We start from the raw sequence: 18,007 nt of genomic DNA, 5'->3' as shown, positions 1-18,007 counted from the left end.
CATGACCCAGCCTTCATGACCATAGGTGAGGGTAGGAACGAAAACTGACCGGTAGATTGAGAGCTTTGCCTTCTGGCTCAGCTCTCTTTTCGTCACAACGGTACGATAAATTGAATGTAATACCGCACCCACTGCGGCGATTCTCCAACCAATCTCCCGCTCCATTGTCCCCTCATTCGCGAACAAGACCCCAAGGTACTTGAACTCCTTCACTTGGGGTAAGGACTCATTCCCTACCTGGAGAAGGCACTCCATCGGTTTCCTGCTGAGAACCATGGCCTCCGATTTAGAGGTGCTGATCCTCATCCCAGCCGCTTCACACTCGGCTGCGAACTGATCCAGTGAGTGCTGAAGGTCACAGGCCGACGATGCCATCAGGACCACATCATCTGCAAAAAGCAGCGATGAGATCCCCAGCCCACCGAACTGCAACCCCTCTCCACCCCGACTACGCCTCGATATCCTGTCCATAAATACTACAAACAGGATTGGTGACAAAGCGCAGCCCTGGCGGAGGCCAACCCTCACCTGAAACGAGTCCGACTTACTGCCGAGAACCCGGACACAGCTCTCGCTTTGGTCATACAGAGATTGAATAGCCCTGATAAGGGACCCCCTCACCCCATACTCCCGCAGCACCTCCCACAGTATCTCCCGGGGGACCCGGTCATACGCCTTCTCCAGATCCACAAAGCACATGTAGACCGGTTGGGCATACTCCCAGGCTCCCTCCAGGATCCTTGTGAGAGTAAAGATCTGGTCCGTTGTTCCACGACCAGGACGGAATCCGCATTGTTCCTCTTCAACCTGAGGTTCGACTATCGACCGAACCCTCCTTTCCAGCACCTTGGAGTAGACTTTACCGGGGAGGCTGAGAAGTGTGATACCCCTGTAATTGGCGTCATTACCAATCCACTGTGAAAGAGGCTAAAAGAAAATATTTTTCTGATATTGTTCTTCTAAACTGTTGTAAACCCCGTGTGTTGTTTAAAGTTATCAACTCGGCTCTAAATGCACCACAGACTGTAATTGAGGCCTCTCCTGCTGTGTGTGAGGATTTTCTTCACTACTTCATTGATAAAGTCACTTCTACCAGACCATTAATTTCACCTACTGCTTCTGATCCTTCGGTGTTTGTCCCCTGCCCTGCTGTGTTCGACACGTTTGAGCCTGTGACCCTGCCTTTTGTGCAGGAGATTGTGGGTCATCTGAAGCCCTCTGGTTCTCCGGATGATACTGTCCCGCCTCGATTTTTTAAGGAGGTTTTTCCTACTGTTGGGCCATCTTGTCTCACAGTTATTAATAGCAGTCTGTCCTCTGGAGTAGTCCCTGTAAATCTTAAACATGCAGTTGTACTGCCTTTACCAAAAAAACCTGCCCTGGATCCTACTATTTTGGCAAATTTTAGGCCTATCTCCAAATTGCCCTTCTCTAAAATCTTAGAGAAGACTGTATATTCCCAGCTCATGGACTTTTTAAATGAACAAAATATTCTTGACATTTTTCAATCCGGTTTTAAAACATTGCACAGCACAGAATCAGAGCTTTTAAGAGTTTTTAATGATATCTTTTTAGCTACTGACTCTGGTCACTGTGTTATCCTTGTACTTTTAGATTTGACTGCAGCATTTGATACAGTGGACCATGACATCCTCATTGCTCGTTTGGAGCAGTGGGTGGCGTCGGTGGCACAGCACTGGAATGGTTCAGGTCCTACCTGTCACATCGGACTTTCTGTGTCGGCCTTGATGACTCGGTGTACTCGGTGGCTTGGATGTCTTTAAATTTTCTAAATTTTAATGAAGAAAAGACATGTCATGGTCTTTGGTGGCTCTTCTGTGACACCCCCCCCCCTGGGTTCTCTGCCACAGTATCGCAAGCTAATTGTGAAAAATGTGGGGGTAAAAGTGGACTCAGACCTCAAATTTGACAGCCAGATTAAAGCTGTGGTGAAGTCTAGCTTTTTCCAGCTAAGGCAGCTGGCAAAAATCAAACCAGTCCTTCAGAGACAACACTTTGAAACAGTAATCCACGCCTTTGTGACCACTCGGCTGGATTACTGTAATGCACTTTATATAGGGGCTAGTGGCTCCACCATTGCTCGGCTGCAACTGTTACAAAATGCTGCTGCACGTCTTTTAACTGGCACAAGCAAGTACGAGCACATTTCACCTATTTTAGCTTCACTCCACTGGTTGCCTGTCCATTTGAGGATTCATTTTAAAATTCTTTTATTTGTTTTTAAAGCCTTGAATGGCCTTGCCCCACCTTGCCTCTCTGAGCTGCTGCACCCCTAAACTCCCAGCCGATCTCTCAGGTCAGCTGACCAGCTGCTCCTGAAGGGGCCTGAAGCTAGGCTTAAGCTCAGAGGGGACCGAGCGTTTGCCGTTGCAGCTCCAAAACTTTGGAATGGACTGCCTCTGCACATTAGACAGGCCTCCTCTCTGTCTAATTTTAAAAATCTTCTTAAAACCCACCTCTTTTCTTTGGCTTTTAACACCAGGTAGAGTGTTGATCTTATGTGTACACTTGCATATTTTTATTGTGTTTGTCATATTGTATTTAATTTATTCTACTTATTTTTATTTTATCTTTTTGTGCAGCACTTTGGAAACCTTGTTTGTTAAAATCGTGCTATATAAATAAAGTCGATTGGATTGGATTGGATATGCACATTTAAGGAGGTTACTTCCTCAACAAAAGACACAAAAGAGGAAGGAAGAGTAAATTATAGGCTACTGTGTGCTGACTCAGATATAATTAGAAAGGACGATCTACAGGAGAATAAATAGCAATACAGAATGCCTGAGAGCCTTATTGTAATATATTCCATTATGTTTTTATATTTGGATTGTAACCTATGTTTCCATTTACATAAAGATATTTCCAGCATACATTGATTCAGAAAACTGTAAATAGGTGCATAAAAATTCACCAGAATGCAGGAAATGAAATGTTTAATGCTCCAAATTTGCTTTTTTTTTTTTTAAAGAGACCCCCACAAAGATGAAATCATAATTCGAACCCTGCCAGTGAGCATGTTATAATCTGTTTGAGGGTTGTAGTGCTGTTGGTGTTGATGTAGTCCAGAACATAGGAGGCAGGGCTGTAGTCAAGACCACCTTTGTCGAGTCCAAGACAAGTCCAAGACCAGGACTAGTCGAGACCAAGTCAAGGCCGAGTCCAAAGAGGTTCAAGTCAAGACTGAGTCCAGGACAGAACAAAAAAAAAAGTCTTATGCATGACAGTATCAAAGCGCAGTGCTGAGAAATTCTTGGTGATTTCTATAACCAAATTTGATTATGGCAGAATTGGCAGACATCTTCGTTTGTTACAGTGTGTGAATCAATGAAAATGAACGGCAATAACGTTAGCAGGGCACGCAGATGTGAAGATAATCTACTGTGTGATTGGTTATCAGGTGGCCAGTGTTTCACTTTCCCTCCAATATTATTATAAACATAATAAAGACACCTGGACTCGGTGGAGACCAAAAGCCATATTTGGCAAGACCAGTGGCAGAGACCGAGACAAGTCCAAGTCCAAGTACCAGCGAGTCCGAGACCATAGAAAAACCGTCTCGATTCCGGACTCAAGTACTACAGCCCTGGTAGGAGTTATATGAATCAATGTCCTTGTGGAGTCCAGGGTGGCAAACACAGTCCAGTCCGTGTGTTCAAACTGGTGCTCAGTCTTCCACTCCTAACTGTCCTCACTGAAGGTTTGACACATTTGATGAGTGGTGTGTACTTGATTTTAAAAGTTAAAATGTTCTGATGTGTCTTCAGGTGAGCGCACAACAACATGAATCTAGGAACATCCAGGTTCCTGCCGAATGTAAACTCATCAAAGATCAAAGTTACACTGTCGAATGTCCTCAGGCCATTAAAATACAGCCAAAGGTAAGTATTTCAAAATAAAAGTCTGTGTTAGTGCTGTAACGATTCATCGTTAGTTAACTTTAGATTCTCTGGACATACTGACACTTTGGTTTCTCAGAAAGCAGATTTTGACCTGGAGTTTCGATCAAACTACCACCCAACGTTTGAGATCCGCCTGCCTATAAACATACCAGAAGTGACTGTAATAGTCCAAGACGAAGGACAGAGCGTCTGGGAGCACAACGTGGAACTGATTGGTAAAGTTTTGATCCACCTGATACAACAGAAGACAATAGACTTATATAGTTATGAAGACAATAGGTATCGGCGGCTAAAAGTGCGATTGGGGCATCTCTAGTTCAGATCAGATGTCACTTCACTTCCTGAAGGTTACCACGTACATTTATTTATTTTGATTAGGACAATGCACATTAATAAACATTTCTGTAAATGCTCCAGTGTGGCGCATTTCAACTGTAGGCCTTGTTACCCAGCATGCATGTCTTTATGGTTGGAGGAAACCCATGCAAACATGGAGAAAACATGCAAACTTCACACAGAAAGGCCCAGAACGACCTGGATTCGATCACAGAACCGTCTTGCTGTGAGGCAGAAGTGCTAACCACTGAGCCACTGTCAGAGCTGCAGAGTAACAGTATTAGTTTTTTCTCCTACTTCCACTTTTACTTGTGTACATATTTTCGATGAATGAAATACTTTTACTCCGATAGATTTTTTATGTGCAGCATCGTTACTCATTACTGTTGTGAATTCCTCACGCTACGGAGACTGTGTAGGTTACAGTGTGTGTACGTTAGTTATGTACGCTAATAAAATCCCAGAGATCGCACCGTGTTTCTTTTCATTACGGTCGCCCGTTCAGAAGTCAGAGACAATGTAAGTTTGTACTCTTTCTATTTAGCTATTGTTGCAGCAGATTAATCTATTACTGAGTTGTTTCAGTCTGCAATGAGTCCTGAATGTTAACCGTTTGACCCTGTGATGTGAAGTTTGCTAACTTTCCTATACATCACACATGTTACTAGCTAGTGTGTGATAACTTTTTTGGGGCTTAAATCGTTACTGTGCTGGAGAGGATGTTCATTTTACTTGCACAGTGTGATAATTGTACATTGTATTTCAGTATTTGTTAATATTTGTTATTTTTAATATAATATATTTAATATTTGTTAATTACTTTGGCTACAGCCTTAGGCTAAACATTTGACATAATATAAACAATATGGTATTCAAACTTTTGACTGCTTTCTTTAATAACTAAATAACACAATACTTGTACTTTTACTTTCAGTACTTGAGTAGTACATTTTAAAATAAACTACTTGCAATACTTAAGTACAAAAAATGTTGAATACTTTAGTACTTCTACTTAAGTGTGGTGCTTAAAGAGCACTTCTACTTCTACTCAAGTCACTTTTTTGATAGAGCACTTGTACTTTTACTCAAGTATGGGTCTCTAGTACTTTATACACCTCTGGCCACAGTGCTGCAGAACGTGACATATCTCCATTTGTTCCCTAAAGTAAAAAAAAAAACCTCTCTGTTTCCTTTTCTTTTCAAACGGGACATGAACTCCGGTCTCCTGGGTGAAAGTCTGATGTTAGCAGTCAACTTTTTCCCGGTGAATGTTCAGGACTGTTCATGTTTGTAAGTTAGATCAGAAGGAGACTTTAGTTTTGACTGTTATTCTTTTGTCTAGCTGTATATGAAATAAGTAACGGATGTAAGCCTTTGTAGTATCCCATAATACAGTGGTTCCCGACCTTTTTTCCTTGGCGCCCCCCCTACTTATGTCTAAGAAAAGCTGAGCCCCCCCTCTGAAACCGAAGTTGAGGTAACTTTCCCTTACTTTCTTTTTTGATACAAAGGAGTTATCAGCACTTTTACGTTTCTCCGCTATGTTTCATTCATAAAATAGTGATGCTGTGGCGGCAGGAAAAATGATGATGATAGCAACTAACAGCTGACCTGATGACAGCAAGGGCCACAGGTTAAGAGGTCCCGGAGGTTTGGCCTACTAAGTAGCCTGCCTACAAGTTAAAGCGAGAACAAAAATATATAGTTTTTATACAGACTTTTGTATACATTATATATATATATAATATATATATATATAACCCTAACAAAAACAATGCTTTGCTCACTTCAAAACAATAACTATATACAACAGACATCAAACAGAAATAACAAGTACACATAGGGGTCAGACTTTGGCCTAATATACCCATAATGGGTGTAAGCTACTCTCCCTAGCCAAGGGGAAGGTGCTAGGCCAGCTAATAGCTTCTATTTCTTTTTTTTCTGTTTTGTTTTAAGTAGAACACCTCTCAGGTACGGCCCGCAGCTCTATAAATAAAAATGTTTTATGCAAACTACAGTAATAGATCTTAAACTCAGAAAGTTTGAAAAAGAAAATAACAATGTAACCTTTAAGTCAGCGGGAAACCTAGACACACTTAACGACACTGAGCAGAGCTTAGAGCCCCAACATCTCCTCGAAAGTGTGTAGCAAAATGAACATTATACCCCATCCAACTACACATGGGCAGCGATCCAGCAACAGAAAACCTTAAACATTATGCTCACCAGATCCGGAAATTACAGTCCAGGTCTCACATAGTCACTTTAGACAACACATGAGAAGATATCCTCAGTCCCCGTGGGCCGCGCGATCCCCCCCAGAAAAGCCTCAACATCCTTAGGTTTTTGAAGAATTTCTCCTGCCCGTCGTATCTGATCCGGAGTACGGCTGGATACAGCATGGTGAAGACGATACCTTTCTCCTTAAGCTGCTGTTTAACCGAGTAGAAATCCTGCCGCTTCTTTACAACAGCTGCTGAGAAATCCTCGAATATCATGATTGAAGCTCCGTTGTACGATAGAGCCTGCACCTTCCTGGCTGCCTGCAATGATGACAGTGCCTGGCGGACGGCGTGTGAGAGCCCGGTGGCAGCGGTCCAGTTTGACAGCTCTGCCTTTGAAGCTAACTTGCAGCAGCTCCGGCAGCCAAGTTTTAAAAAATGAGACAGGGTTGCTGCCCTCGCTGCCTTCGGGTAGTCCGATGATGCAAATGTTACACCGTCGTCCCCTGTTTTCTAGCTCATCAATTATATCCAGCGCTGTCTCCAGCTTCTTCCCGACTTCGGCTAGCTTAGCAGTGTGGTTCGCCATGGCATCTTCAGAGTCGGAGATGCGTTGCTCAGCCTCGTTAAGCCGAGTATCAAATGCAGTGAGTTTAGACGAGCAAGCCTCAAGCCTCATGAGGACAGGGTCAATCTTTTTATCGAAGGAGGCTTCAACGCCTTTGAGCACCTTGGTAGTGATTCTTATTACCAGTCTTTCGCCCAGTGTTTTTTTATATGTCTGTGTCAAAAGTTACATCGAAAAACTGTATCGAGCTGCGGGAGCCGGGGTGGCGAGCTGTTACTCCGACATTTGCGTCACGTGACCCCCAAACGTGATCATTTTTGACAAGAGGGCGGAGCTAGGGAGGATGATGCGGCCAAGTCAGTGATGTTTATGGTTGCAATGGTGCTAAGCGTGATGTTAAAGAGGGAACACACACACACACACACTCACTACTATTCACAAGAAAGAAACATGAAACAACCGAAAGCTCAATTTGGCTCCTACAACACCTACACTGTACTGTGTAATCCTAAATTCTCCTAAATTGAGAATTCATTAACTGCTTCTGTGTAAGTAATCAAAGTCTCCCCGAACCTCCTTCACAAATGGGAAAGCAGTTGTGCTGCTCCTGAATTTTTCTTTAACAGTTATGTTTGTATACGTATAAATGTGTATAAAATAAAATGTGTACAAACCAGGGGTTAAAATGGGTCGTTCCAGCACCTTGGATTATTGCCAGTTTCATACATCGCTGTTTCCCGCTCGTTTAAAATAACGCCAAATATACATTCCAGCTCATCGCTGTGAGTTCGTGAACAAGGCAAGTGTCTGTGGTGAGTTCAGACTGTAATAAAAGCAGGACAGTCGCGTACTATCTGTCACTTAAACAGGTGAAGATCATGTTTTGGCCTTGTGTGCTCTGATTAATTTGGCATGCAGTTATCACACCAGTCATTATTTAACTTTAATAACAAATCAACTCCTGGCTGTTTGGGAAAAAAGGAAATAACAAGAGTAACAGGCAAAGGCGTAGATTTGCAAGGGGATATGCTTCCGATCCAGGATCAACATTAGATAGATATCTGCAATAGATTTCTTACTAGGAAGAACTCCAGTTTCAGATATCTACAATCCAGTTGTTACGAGTCATCATTTTCATTTCAGATATCATAAATGTCATTTTCAATATCTAAAGTACACTTTCACTACAAATGTAATTGCAGATAACCACAGTTGGCATTATGACTGGTAAATATGAAAATTCAGCTATCTAAAAATGTTTTGTGGATATCTGTTTTTCATTTATGATATCTGAAATGAAAATGATTCCATTATGAAAAAAGGTCCCTGGTACCTGCCAACAGGTACTTTTTTAGTATCACCTCCGTTCGAGGTTTCAAGCGAGCTGAGCTGAGGCGATACCAAAAGGTTACACAACAATAAGGGAACAAATGTACATACCGTATTCATATATTTTACATCTTATTTTCTACAGAATCTGTTTCCTGTGGTGATTGATTTACACTTTATTCCATTTATTATCACATTGTTAAATGTGCAGCAATTCTTTTCAAAATTGAATCAAACTTCATCTTGACATATTTGGTGTGAAGTCTTCTCTCATCCAGGAATGCTGTGTGGACTAGCCAGACCTTCCTCTGCAGTGCTGTGGAGGAAGGTCTGGCAATGCGAGACTAAATTAATCTGAACTAACGCTATATCAACAGATTGATACAAAGTAGGGGGTGCCATCATAAAAAAACATGAAATATAAAATATAAATGTCTGTCTTTTGAATTCTGATTACTTCTTAAAGGATAACACAAACTGACAAAGTATTTTCCCCGGTTATCTTCCAGCTCCAACTGGGCCAAATCCACGGAGGAATGACCCAGCAGAGGACAGTGATCCCCCAGAAGAAAGGCTGAGGAAAGTTCGGTTACAGTTTGTACAGCGAGTGTCTGATCCAGTTCTGAACCAGCTTCTGGATAAACTCCTTCAGTGTGATGTTATAACTGATGAGGAAATGGAGTCAGTCAGAACACGAGGCAGAGCAGACAAAGCCCGAAACCTGATCGACATGGTGAGAAGAAAAGGAAGTAAAAGCTCAGTTCTGATCTCTGCTCTCTGCTCTCTGGATCCAGTCCTGTCCAGAGAGCTGAGATTATCTGAAGAACCAAACTGTGGAGAGAGATGAGGAATCTCTCCAATAACTGACTGTTACACATGATTACTTATTGGTAGTTTCAGCCACTAGATGGAGGCAGAACTTCACTGATCGACAAACAAGATGCAAATAATTGAGAAAGATTTCTGAAGATTGAACACCTGCTGGTTAAAGAGATACTGGTTGGTCATTTACTCATCCTCTACAGCCTCTGATGTCATCAAACAGCCTCTGATGTCATCAAACAGATGCTGCTGAATGCAGCGGGGCTTTTTCATGCTCTGAATCAGGGATGCACCGAATCCAGGATTCGGCTTCAATTTTGGCTGAATATTGGGCTTTTTGACCGGGGTTCATCCCATTACTGAGGATGGGACGAGGATTCAGGATTCAGTTTCGGATTCGGCAGAATCTTAAAGGACAATTCCGACGCAAAACGAACCTAGGGGTTATTAACCAACCCGGTCTCACGCCAGGTCGTGAAATAGTCACATTATTTTGATTTATTATTTCGTGTACACGTCACGAATTTTGAACGTGTACAGGTCACGATTTTCGAACCCTGCTCTGGGGGACGCAACAATGGGGAAATTAGTCGCCACAACAACAGGACGGACCGCCACATGTGGGACGCGATCCCTGGGCGCATCCCCAGGTGCAGGGGCACACAACAATGGGGAAACAAAACACCACACGCTGACCACAACAACGGGACGAGCAGCCACTCGCGGGACACGATCCCCGGGCGCAGGGGCACACAACAACGGGACAGTTGTGGTTAGGAAAAGAAGAATGAGGAAAGGAACTGCAACACACGGGACGCGATCCCCGGTCTCCGGGGTGAAAGTCCTGTGTTGTTTGACCCATCCACCCCCCGACCAACCTCCCTGCACTGACTTTCGCCTTATCAATACAAGTCGCTACCTTCATCGTCCTGTGATCACGAAATATGCTTCCCGTTGAAATACATTGCTTTAAAATTTGTAATCACCACACGAAAAAAGCGACATTATCATTTCCTGTCCACGACTCAATAGATTCAATAACATGACCATATCACGAACTGCCATGAGACCGGGCTGTATTAACAGATGTGTACCCACTCTGTCGTTCTCTGGGTCATGTTTTCATGCTAATGTAATGTGTTTGTAGCTTGAAACAAGCTAGCGCGGACCGCTGATTAGCTTACAACGCTAGTATACAGGCTAGTGGCACAGGGAAAGAACAAAAAAACAAATCGCTATTTCTACCACTAAAAAGGTTAAAAATATCACCACACTTCAACGGTAGCATAATGAGGGTCCCTAAATGTTAACAGAAGCATTGAGAACTTTGTAAGTGTACAGACAGTTTATTAAAAAGATAGTTTATAAAGACACTTGCGTTCATGTTTACAGTCATGACTTACAGCTGGCGATGCAAACTAAAATCAAAAGCAATTTGCTCAATATATCTGAAATAATCACACTCTGCATAACTTGTCTAGTGAACTTACTCAGTGGATAACTGTCCATCTGGTCCCTCCGGTCTGGGTCGCCGTCTCCAATTTTTTTTCGGGACATGGAAAAAAGTTTCAAGTCCAGCCCTGTTCATCAGAGAGGGGAAATCTTCAGACTGTACAAAACATCATGCGTCTCTTGGGTGTCGCGACACAACAGGTCCCACCCCGTGCAACACAGACACTCCTGTTGGCTGGCCATAGCTTCACAATGTCCGCAGGTACACCACCAGTTTTCTGAAGTACGAGGCTGTGTTGCAGCATTGACTACCGGTAGCTCTCTCTCTCTCTCTCTCTCTCTCTCTCTCTCTCTCTCTCTCTCTCTCTCGTAGCCCTTTCATGGAGCTCCTGCAGCTCTTCATTCAATAAACTGTCTGTACACTTACAAAGTTCTCAATGCTTCGGTTAACATTTAGGGACCCTCATTATGCTACCGTTGAAGTTTGGTGATATTTTGAGCCTTTTTAGTGGTATAAATATCGATTTGTTTTTACTTTCCCTGTGCCCCGAATACTAGCGTTGTAAGCTTATCAGCGGTCCATGCTAGCTTCATTCAAGCTACAAACACATTGGATTAGCATGAAAACATGTCCCAGAGAACGACAGAGTGGGTACACATCTGTTATTAACCCCTAGGTTCATTTTGCGCCGGAATTGTCCTTTAATCAGTGGATTCGGTATTCGGCTGAACCCCAGAAATCTGGATTCGGTGCATCCCTACTCTGAACCATATTTTGTCTTTTTTTGGGGTGACACAAATCTTCAGCGGCATTCAGAGAAAAGGAACAACAGCTGTTTCACCTGTTTTTGATGCTGAATGTTTCAATTGACCAACTGAGAAACAATTATAATCATGTATGTATGTGTTGCTTCGTTGGAAAGGGCTTGCTGGCCCGTTCTCCTGAAGGAGTTTAAAGTTAAAAGATACATTCCGCGGCATATACGCTCCGCTGACGGTCTGCATACGTTACGCGTTACGTTAATCGTAAATCCAGAGCTAAATGTTGCCAGTGTGAAACGGGGCTGAGTAAACAATAGATTTCTAGTTAGTTATTTAGAGTTATGTGCAGGGTTCAAATTACGTGGGAGCCAGTGGGAGCTGAGCTCACATAGAGAGAGGATAAGCTCTCATAAAAGCAGTAAAATTATACACTTGACGGGGGTCTCTAAAAATCATCAGCACTATTATTTAAATCACAAATAAAGCACTTTTCCCAAACACACGGAGCTCTGAAGCAGACCTGTGCGTCGCTTAGTGTCCACTCTCGCTGTAAAAATAGAGATGAGCAGCGCTCCTTCCGTCCGTAGTCTGTGCAGCTTCAGGTTTATAATGGATGCACTCTGCTCCCTGTAATTCTGCCGTAGTTTTGGTTTTCTACCCCCGATGTAGAGCAGCGTTCAGCCTCTTCCCTAAACTTTGTCTCATTCAGACACCAGAGTCTCAAACGGGGCTCTGAGTCTGTCAGGAGGTCTGAGGTCTACCGTATCAGCAGAGATATCACGTAATGCACAGCAGACTATGGTGCAGGTGGATTATTTTCTGAAATATAGTGACTTTATTCTTGTAATAGCCTGTTATCACTTTATTTTTCTCAAAATATCATGACTCCTCCAAATGACAGAGAGCACAGATGGGATATTTTTTGAATGTGCACAAAGTTTTGAACATGAGCAGAAATCTTGCTCAAACACATCTGAAATATTACAGTCCAGGGGTTTATTAATTCTTTAAAATGAATTCATGTATCACTGAGGTGAATAATTGTCATATGCACATTTAAGGAGGTTACTTCCTCAACAAAAGATGCAAAAGAGGAGGGAGGAGTAAATGATGCCTCTAGGCTACATGTGTGCTGACTCAGATATAATTAGAAAAGTAGATCTACAGGAGAATAAATAGCAATACAGAATGCCTGAGAGCCTTATTGTAATATATTCCATTATGTTTTTATATTTGGATTGTAATCTATGTTTCCCTTTACATAAAGATATTTCCAGCATAAAGTGATTCAGAAAAAGGTAAATAGGTGCATAAAAATTCACCTGAATGCAGGAAATGAAGTGTTTAATGCTCATGATTTGCTGCTCATAGACAACTTTTTTTTTTTTCTTTTTTTTTTTTTCACACAGACACACACACACACACACACACACACACACACACACACATAGACAAACACAGACACACACACACACACACACACATAGACAAACACACACACACACACACACACACACACACACAAAGACACACATACACACACAGACACACACGCACACGGGTGGTCAGTTCCTCCCACCCCACCCACTTGAGAGTTTTCCGTCCTCATATCTAAACCAGAGAAGGTAACGGTGGCGGTTTTAAACACGTGGTTAACGTTGTGAAACGGTCCCAGGTTGGTTAGGTTTAGGCATTGTTGTCTCTCTTCATACGTACAGACGCTAAAGGGGGATTTGTGCGTCAGTCTGTGACGAGTTAGGAGTGAGACCGGTTTGAAAAAGGGGCTAAGAGGCAAATCTGGGTCGCACATTCCTACAAAAACTTCCACTTTGAAAAAAAAATAATTTATTTCTTATATTTTTTCATATTTTTCTACTTTAAATGTCTTTTAACTTTTGCAGTGTTTTCATTGTTATGCACCAAATCACAAGATATATTTCTTGTATATGCAAACATACTTGGCAATAAACAGTTTCTGATTTACAGAGAAAATGTGTGTGGGTGTGTGTGTCTGTGTATTTGTGTGTCTGTGTGTGTATGTATTTGTGTGTGTGTGTGTGTGTGTGTGTGTGTGTGTGTGTGTGTGTGTGTGTATGTGTGTGTTACAGTAGGTCTGGTTTTACTGCAGAGCTCCACAGCAGCTGATCTGAGCAGCTGAAACCACTTTATATAAACTAAACTTAGTAAACAAAAGGAAGAATAACCAGAGGAACCAAACTAGTGCCAGCAACAGATGGCAGAATGATCTTTCTCTGAGTTTGATATGTATCCAGTCTGCACAGTTCCTGCTCCAGGAAACAGCCGTGAGTCTGACCTTCTGTCTCCTCAACGTTCATATATCACCAAACTAATGGCGCTTTTCCATTACATGGTACCTGCTCGACTCGCCTCGACTCTACTCGCCTTTTTTGGTTTTCCATTACGAAAAAAAGTACCTGGTACCTGCTAACAGGTACTTTATGTAGTACCTCCTCAGTCGAGGTTCCCAGAGAGCTGAGGTGAGCCGAAAAGGTGACGTGAAAGCGACAGACGGGGGTGTCCTGAACAAACCCACTATTTTTAAATAGTTTAGCCAGCTGTGTTTTTTTTTGCTGCCTCCAGCTATTTCTGAAATACAAAAGTGTCTTCTGGCAACAACACACCTTCCACGTTCTGTGTGTGTCGCGTTAGGTCACGGCAGTTTACTGCGGCGTCCCTTGTTTTACAGTTCTGTGGAGGCTCCAGCAGAGCTTTCGCCGTAGCCTACGTACACACACCAGCTGACAAATGTATACATCAGGCCACATATTACACAGGCTACGGAGAAAGCTCTGCGTGGAGCCTCCACAGAACTGTAAAACAAGCTCAAGTGGCCTGATGTTATACTTGTGCGCTGGTGTGTGCGTCGAGCCGGCAAGACGACCAGCCACGCTGAGACGGTACTAAAATCTGCAATGGAAAACGGACGCACAGTGTGTCGAGGCGAGTAGAGGCGAGTCGAGCAGGTACCATGTAATGGAAAAACGCCATAACTGACACTTATAGAAATGGAAGCATTACAACCCAAAACAATGTTACAAACTCACTTAATACGGTAACAACATTTAGCTTTAAAGAGGTTACATCTAGGGCTGGAGTTAAAAACTATTGATTTTCATTTTAATGGTGAAATATAGATTCACAAAATCCAGAATGGATCTCTATCTGTATTATATGAAACAAGAAGACTTATTGGTCTGTTGGTACCAACTATGTGGTGCTAGCTTGTTGGGAAGAGGGTTAAATAATGCTCCAAAGTTAGGCTTTTATTTTGGCGAGGGAAAAACTGGCATGGCCGTTTAAAAAGGTCTCCCTCTGTCACCTGTGTGTCTGTGTGTGTGTGTGTGTGTGTGTGTGTGTGTGTGTGTGTGTGTGTGTGTGTGTGTGTGTGTGTGTGTCTGTGTGTTACTGTCTCTTTAAATATTTTACCCCTTCTCCTCTGGTGTGTGTGTGCGTGTGCTTGTGCGCGCGTCCGTCCGTGTGTGTGTGTAGCATGATGGCCGCCGCTCAGGACTCTCCCGTGTATCTGGGCTTTGACTTCAGCACGCAGCAGGTACGTCTTTAGATTTCATTCACAGCACACGTTTCGTCGGGTGACGTTTTCACGCGCACTGTCGCGCACATGCGGAAGAAGAAGATGGCGGTTTGTTGTGTGTTTGAAGCGTTTCAACGTTGCATGTAAAGACTGAGTCAGTGAGTACTTTGGACCCGTCAACAGTCTGTTTACAACATCAACAGAGACCCTTCAGTTCAAACTGCTCACGGGGTTTAGTTTGTCAAGTATTAGACGTGCAACTAGTTTGTTTTTGCAGCCTAGTTGTAGTTCTGTAGGCTGTCAACACAAAGTATTAATACTCTGCTGAAGTACATTCAATATTAAAATGTACCCAAGTACAGTTTAAGATACTTGTACTTTAACACAACATCTTTAAACTGTGTCGACATATTTCACTAAAATGACAGAAAAGTGAATGGAGTTTGGTGGAGAGGTACTCGTAGGTAAACACAGTCCTTCAGTTCAAAAGAATATCTTTCACTGAGTTTAGTTTCTGTTAGTTTTGTAACCAGCTTTTTTGTAGTTAGTTGCAGTTTTTGTTGCACCACAAAGTAATAAATACTCTGCTAAAGTACATTTATAAACTACTGTACCCAAGTACAGTTTGTGGGACTTGTACTTTACTTTGTTCTTTAATACACAACATCAGTTAAACATGTTGAGATTTCTCTAAAAATGAAAATGAAATAATTGCAGTTTGGTTGTAAAGATGCTTATTTCTAAAACAGAACAGAAATACCCATAAAATCAGCAGCTATTTTTACAAATACAACTGTGAAATCCTACTACACCTGAATGTATCAGTACTACTTACCCAATTTCAATGTGATGATACCCCTGTTCCTTGTGTGTGTGTGTGTGTGTGTGTGTGTGTGTGTGTGTGTGTGTGTGTGTGTGTGTGTGTGTGTCTGTGTGTACATGAAGCTGAAGGTGGTGGCCATCGATGAAAACCTGAATGTGGTTCACCAGAACAATGTGCAGTTTGACTCGGAGCTACCTGAGTTCAGGTAACACACATGAACACGGATCTATGTTCACTTATATTTAAGGAGAATATTTAAGTGTGGAATAGTAGTTATATTTTGGTGATTGTTGATTCTCTCCAGGACTCAGGGAGGAGTTCATATTCATGGTGACAGACTGACGGTCACATCACCTGTTCTGATGTGGGTCAAGGTAGGACATGCACACACACACACACACACACACACACACACACACACAGTAACACACACACACACGGACACGCACGGAAGGCACAAACACTCACACACACACACACGCACACACACGCACACACACAGTTACACACACAGGGACGCATGCGCACACAGACACACACACTCACACGCACACAGTAACACACACACGAACGGATGCATGCATGCACACATACACACATACACGGACACACACACACACACACACACAGTAACACACACACACACACACACACACGCACGCACACAGTTACACACACAGGGACGCATGCACAAACAGATACTCACACACTCACACACACACATACACACACACACGGACACGCACACGTACACACACACACACCCACACACACATGGACAAACACGGGACAATCACACACATGGACACACACACACACACACACACACACACACACACACACACACACACACACACTGTTAACTCTGTAACTGCAGTTAGAGTACTGTGATCTTTGTCCTCTCTGTGTTTGTTTGTACTCGAGCTGCACTGTGATTGGTCGTCGTGTCTCTGTGTCTGTCATCATCAGGCTCTGGACCTGCTATTGGACAAGGCGAAGAGGGCGGGGCTTGACTTCTCCCGTGTCAGAGCGTTGTCAGGCAGCGGCCAGGTGAGACAGGAAGTTTGAACCTGGTTGCGTTCAGGGCCCTGTGCACACCAGACTACTGTATATACAGAACATGTTGTCCATTTAAAGCCAATGTTAGAGCAAAAACTACAACAACACAACAAAGTACTCTGAAGTACTCTGAAGTACTATGGCTGTGTCTCATTCCGCATACTTCTGTCAGTCCTCTGCTAATGGTCACTGACCACTTCCTGCTGTAGTCCCACTATCGATGGTTAGTATCATCCCAAAAGGACCACTTATGTTAAAACACTTACCGGACATGAAGAACGTGATGAACGCAACACACGTGAACGCCATTTTCCATTTTTGCCTCTCAAAATCTGAGTAAAATCTTTTAAACTGACCTTTGTTGATCTGAAATGAAGACAGATTCAACAACTGCACGGCCTATTTCTCTCTTCAAATGTTTTCAGAAACACGTTTCGGTGAACTATTTTAGTCCAATATGAGATCGTATTCTGAACGAGTTGCTATTATGGTTGGATTGAAATTCGGGAGCAGCCAGACCCACGTGACGCGTTCGTCCAATCAGCTGTCCCTGGTCCCGCCCCTTTCCGATTTGTAGTCCAGATTGCGCCCGTTTAGTGCGAGTAGGGTCCATCGTTCCACACTGAACTTTTTGACCGTTTTTAGTGGGACATCCTGGTACTTTCAGTGTGTTATCTCCACGATATACTTCAAACTAAGGGTTTGGAGTGTGACAGTAGGCGCTCTGAGACACAGCATGTATGCGTACAATGGTTTCCACATACGTTGGGCCATATAGACCAGTCATTCCCAAACTCTGGTCCGCGGACCACTAGTGGTCCGTGAGTGTACTGCAGGTGGTCCGTGGAAAAGCAAAATAAAATATAAAATAATAGTTTGGTAACTTTTTATATTAAGAATATGTATATTGTATAGTAAATAAATAAATTAAATATGTGGCAGTAAACCTTCTTTTAACGAGCTTGTTGTACTGATGAGATGACCAGTTCTAGTTGTAGTGCTACTAGCCTATTAAGAGGTGCAGATTAATTCAGGTAGGACTGTGTGTTGACATATTTTATTATGTGTATTATGAGGTGGTCCGTGAAAATTCTTGATTACAAATAGTGGTCCACACACACAAAAAGTTTGAAAACCCCTGATATAGACCTCAAC

At 42.8% G+C, this 18,007-nt stretch overlaps 2 protein-coding genes across 3 annotated transcripts in view; one reads left to right on the top strand and one right to left on the bottom strand.

Annotated features, from left to right (window-relative positions):
- Window positions 1-18,007, bottom strand: part of LOC116057839 (protein NLRC3-like) — a 556,293-nt gene that overhangs the window by 164,489 nt on the left and 373,797 nt on the right. The window lies entirely within an intron of this gene.
- The window catches only part of xylb (xylulokinase homolog (H. influenzae)), a 41,915-nt gene continuing 38,785 nt past the window's right edge, over window positions 14,878-18,007 (top strand). Inside the window, exons 1-4 of one of the 2 annotated variants that reach the window (XM_031310433.2) lie at window positions 14,878-14,988; window positions 15,916-15,998; window positions 16,098-16,167; window positions 16,763-16,843. In XM_031310433.2, coding sequence (XP_031166293.2) covers window positions 14,929-14,988; window positions 15,916-15,998; window positions 16,098-16,167; window positions 16,763-16,843 — 294 coding nt within the window. In that variant the 5' untranslated portion in view covers window positions 14,878-14,928. Of the gene's footprint in view, window positions 14,989-15,019; window positions 15,129-15,915; window positions 15,999-16,097; window positions 16,168-16,762; window positions 16,844-18,007 lie in introns of those variants that run through there. The other variant, XM_035998182.1, reaches the window with a different exon arrangement.

The sequence above is a fragment of the Sander lucioperca genome, chromosome 23 (assembly GCF_008315115.2).
Source record: "Sander lucioperca isolate FBNREF2018 chromosome 23, SLUC_FBN_1.2, whole genome shotgun sequence".
Taxonomy (NCBI): Eukaryota; Metazoa; Chordata; class Actinopteri; order Perciformes; family Percidae; genus Sander; species Sander lucioperca.
The sequence above is the reverse complement of the archived record's forward strand: the minus strand, read 5'-3'. Positions and strand labels throughout refer to the sequence as shown.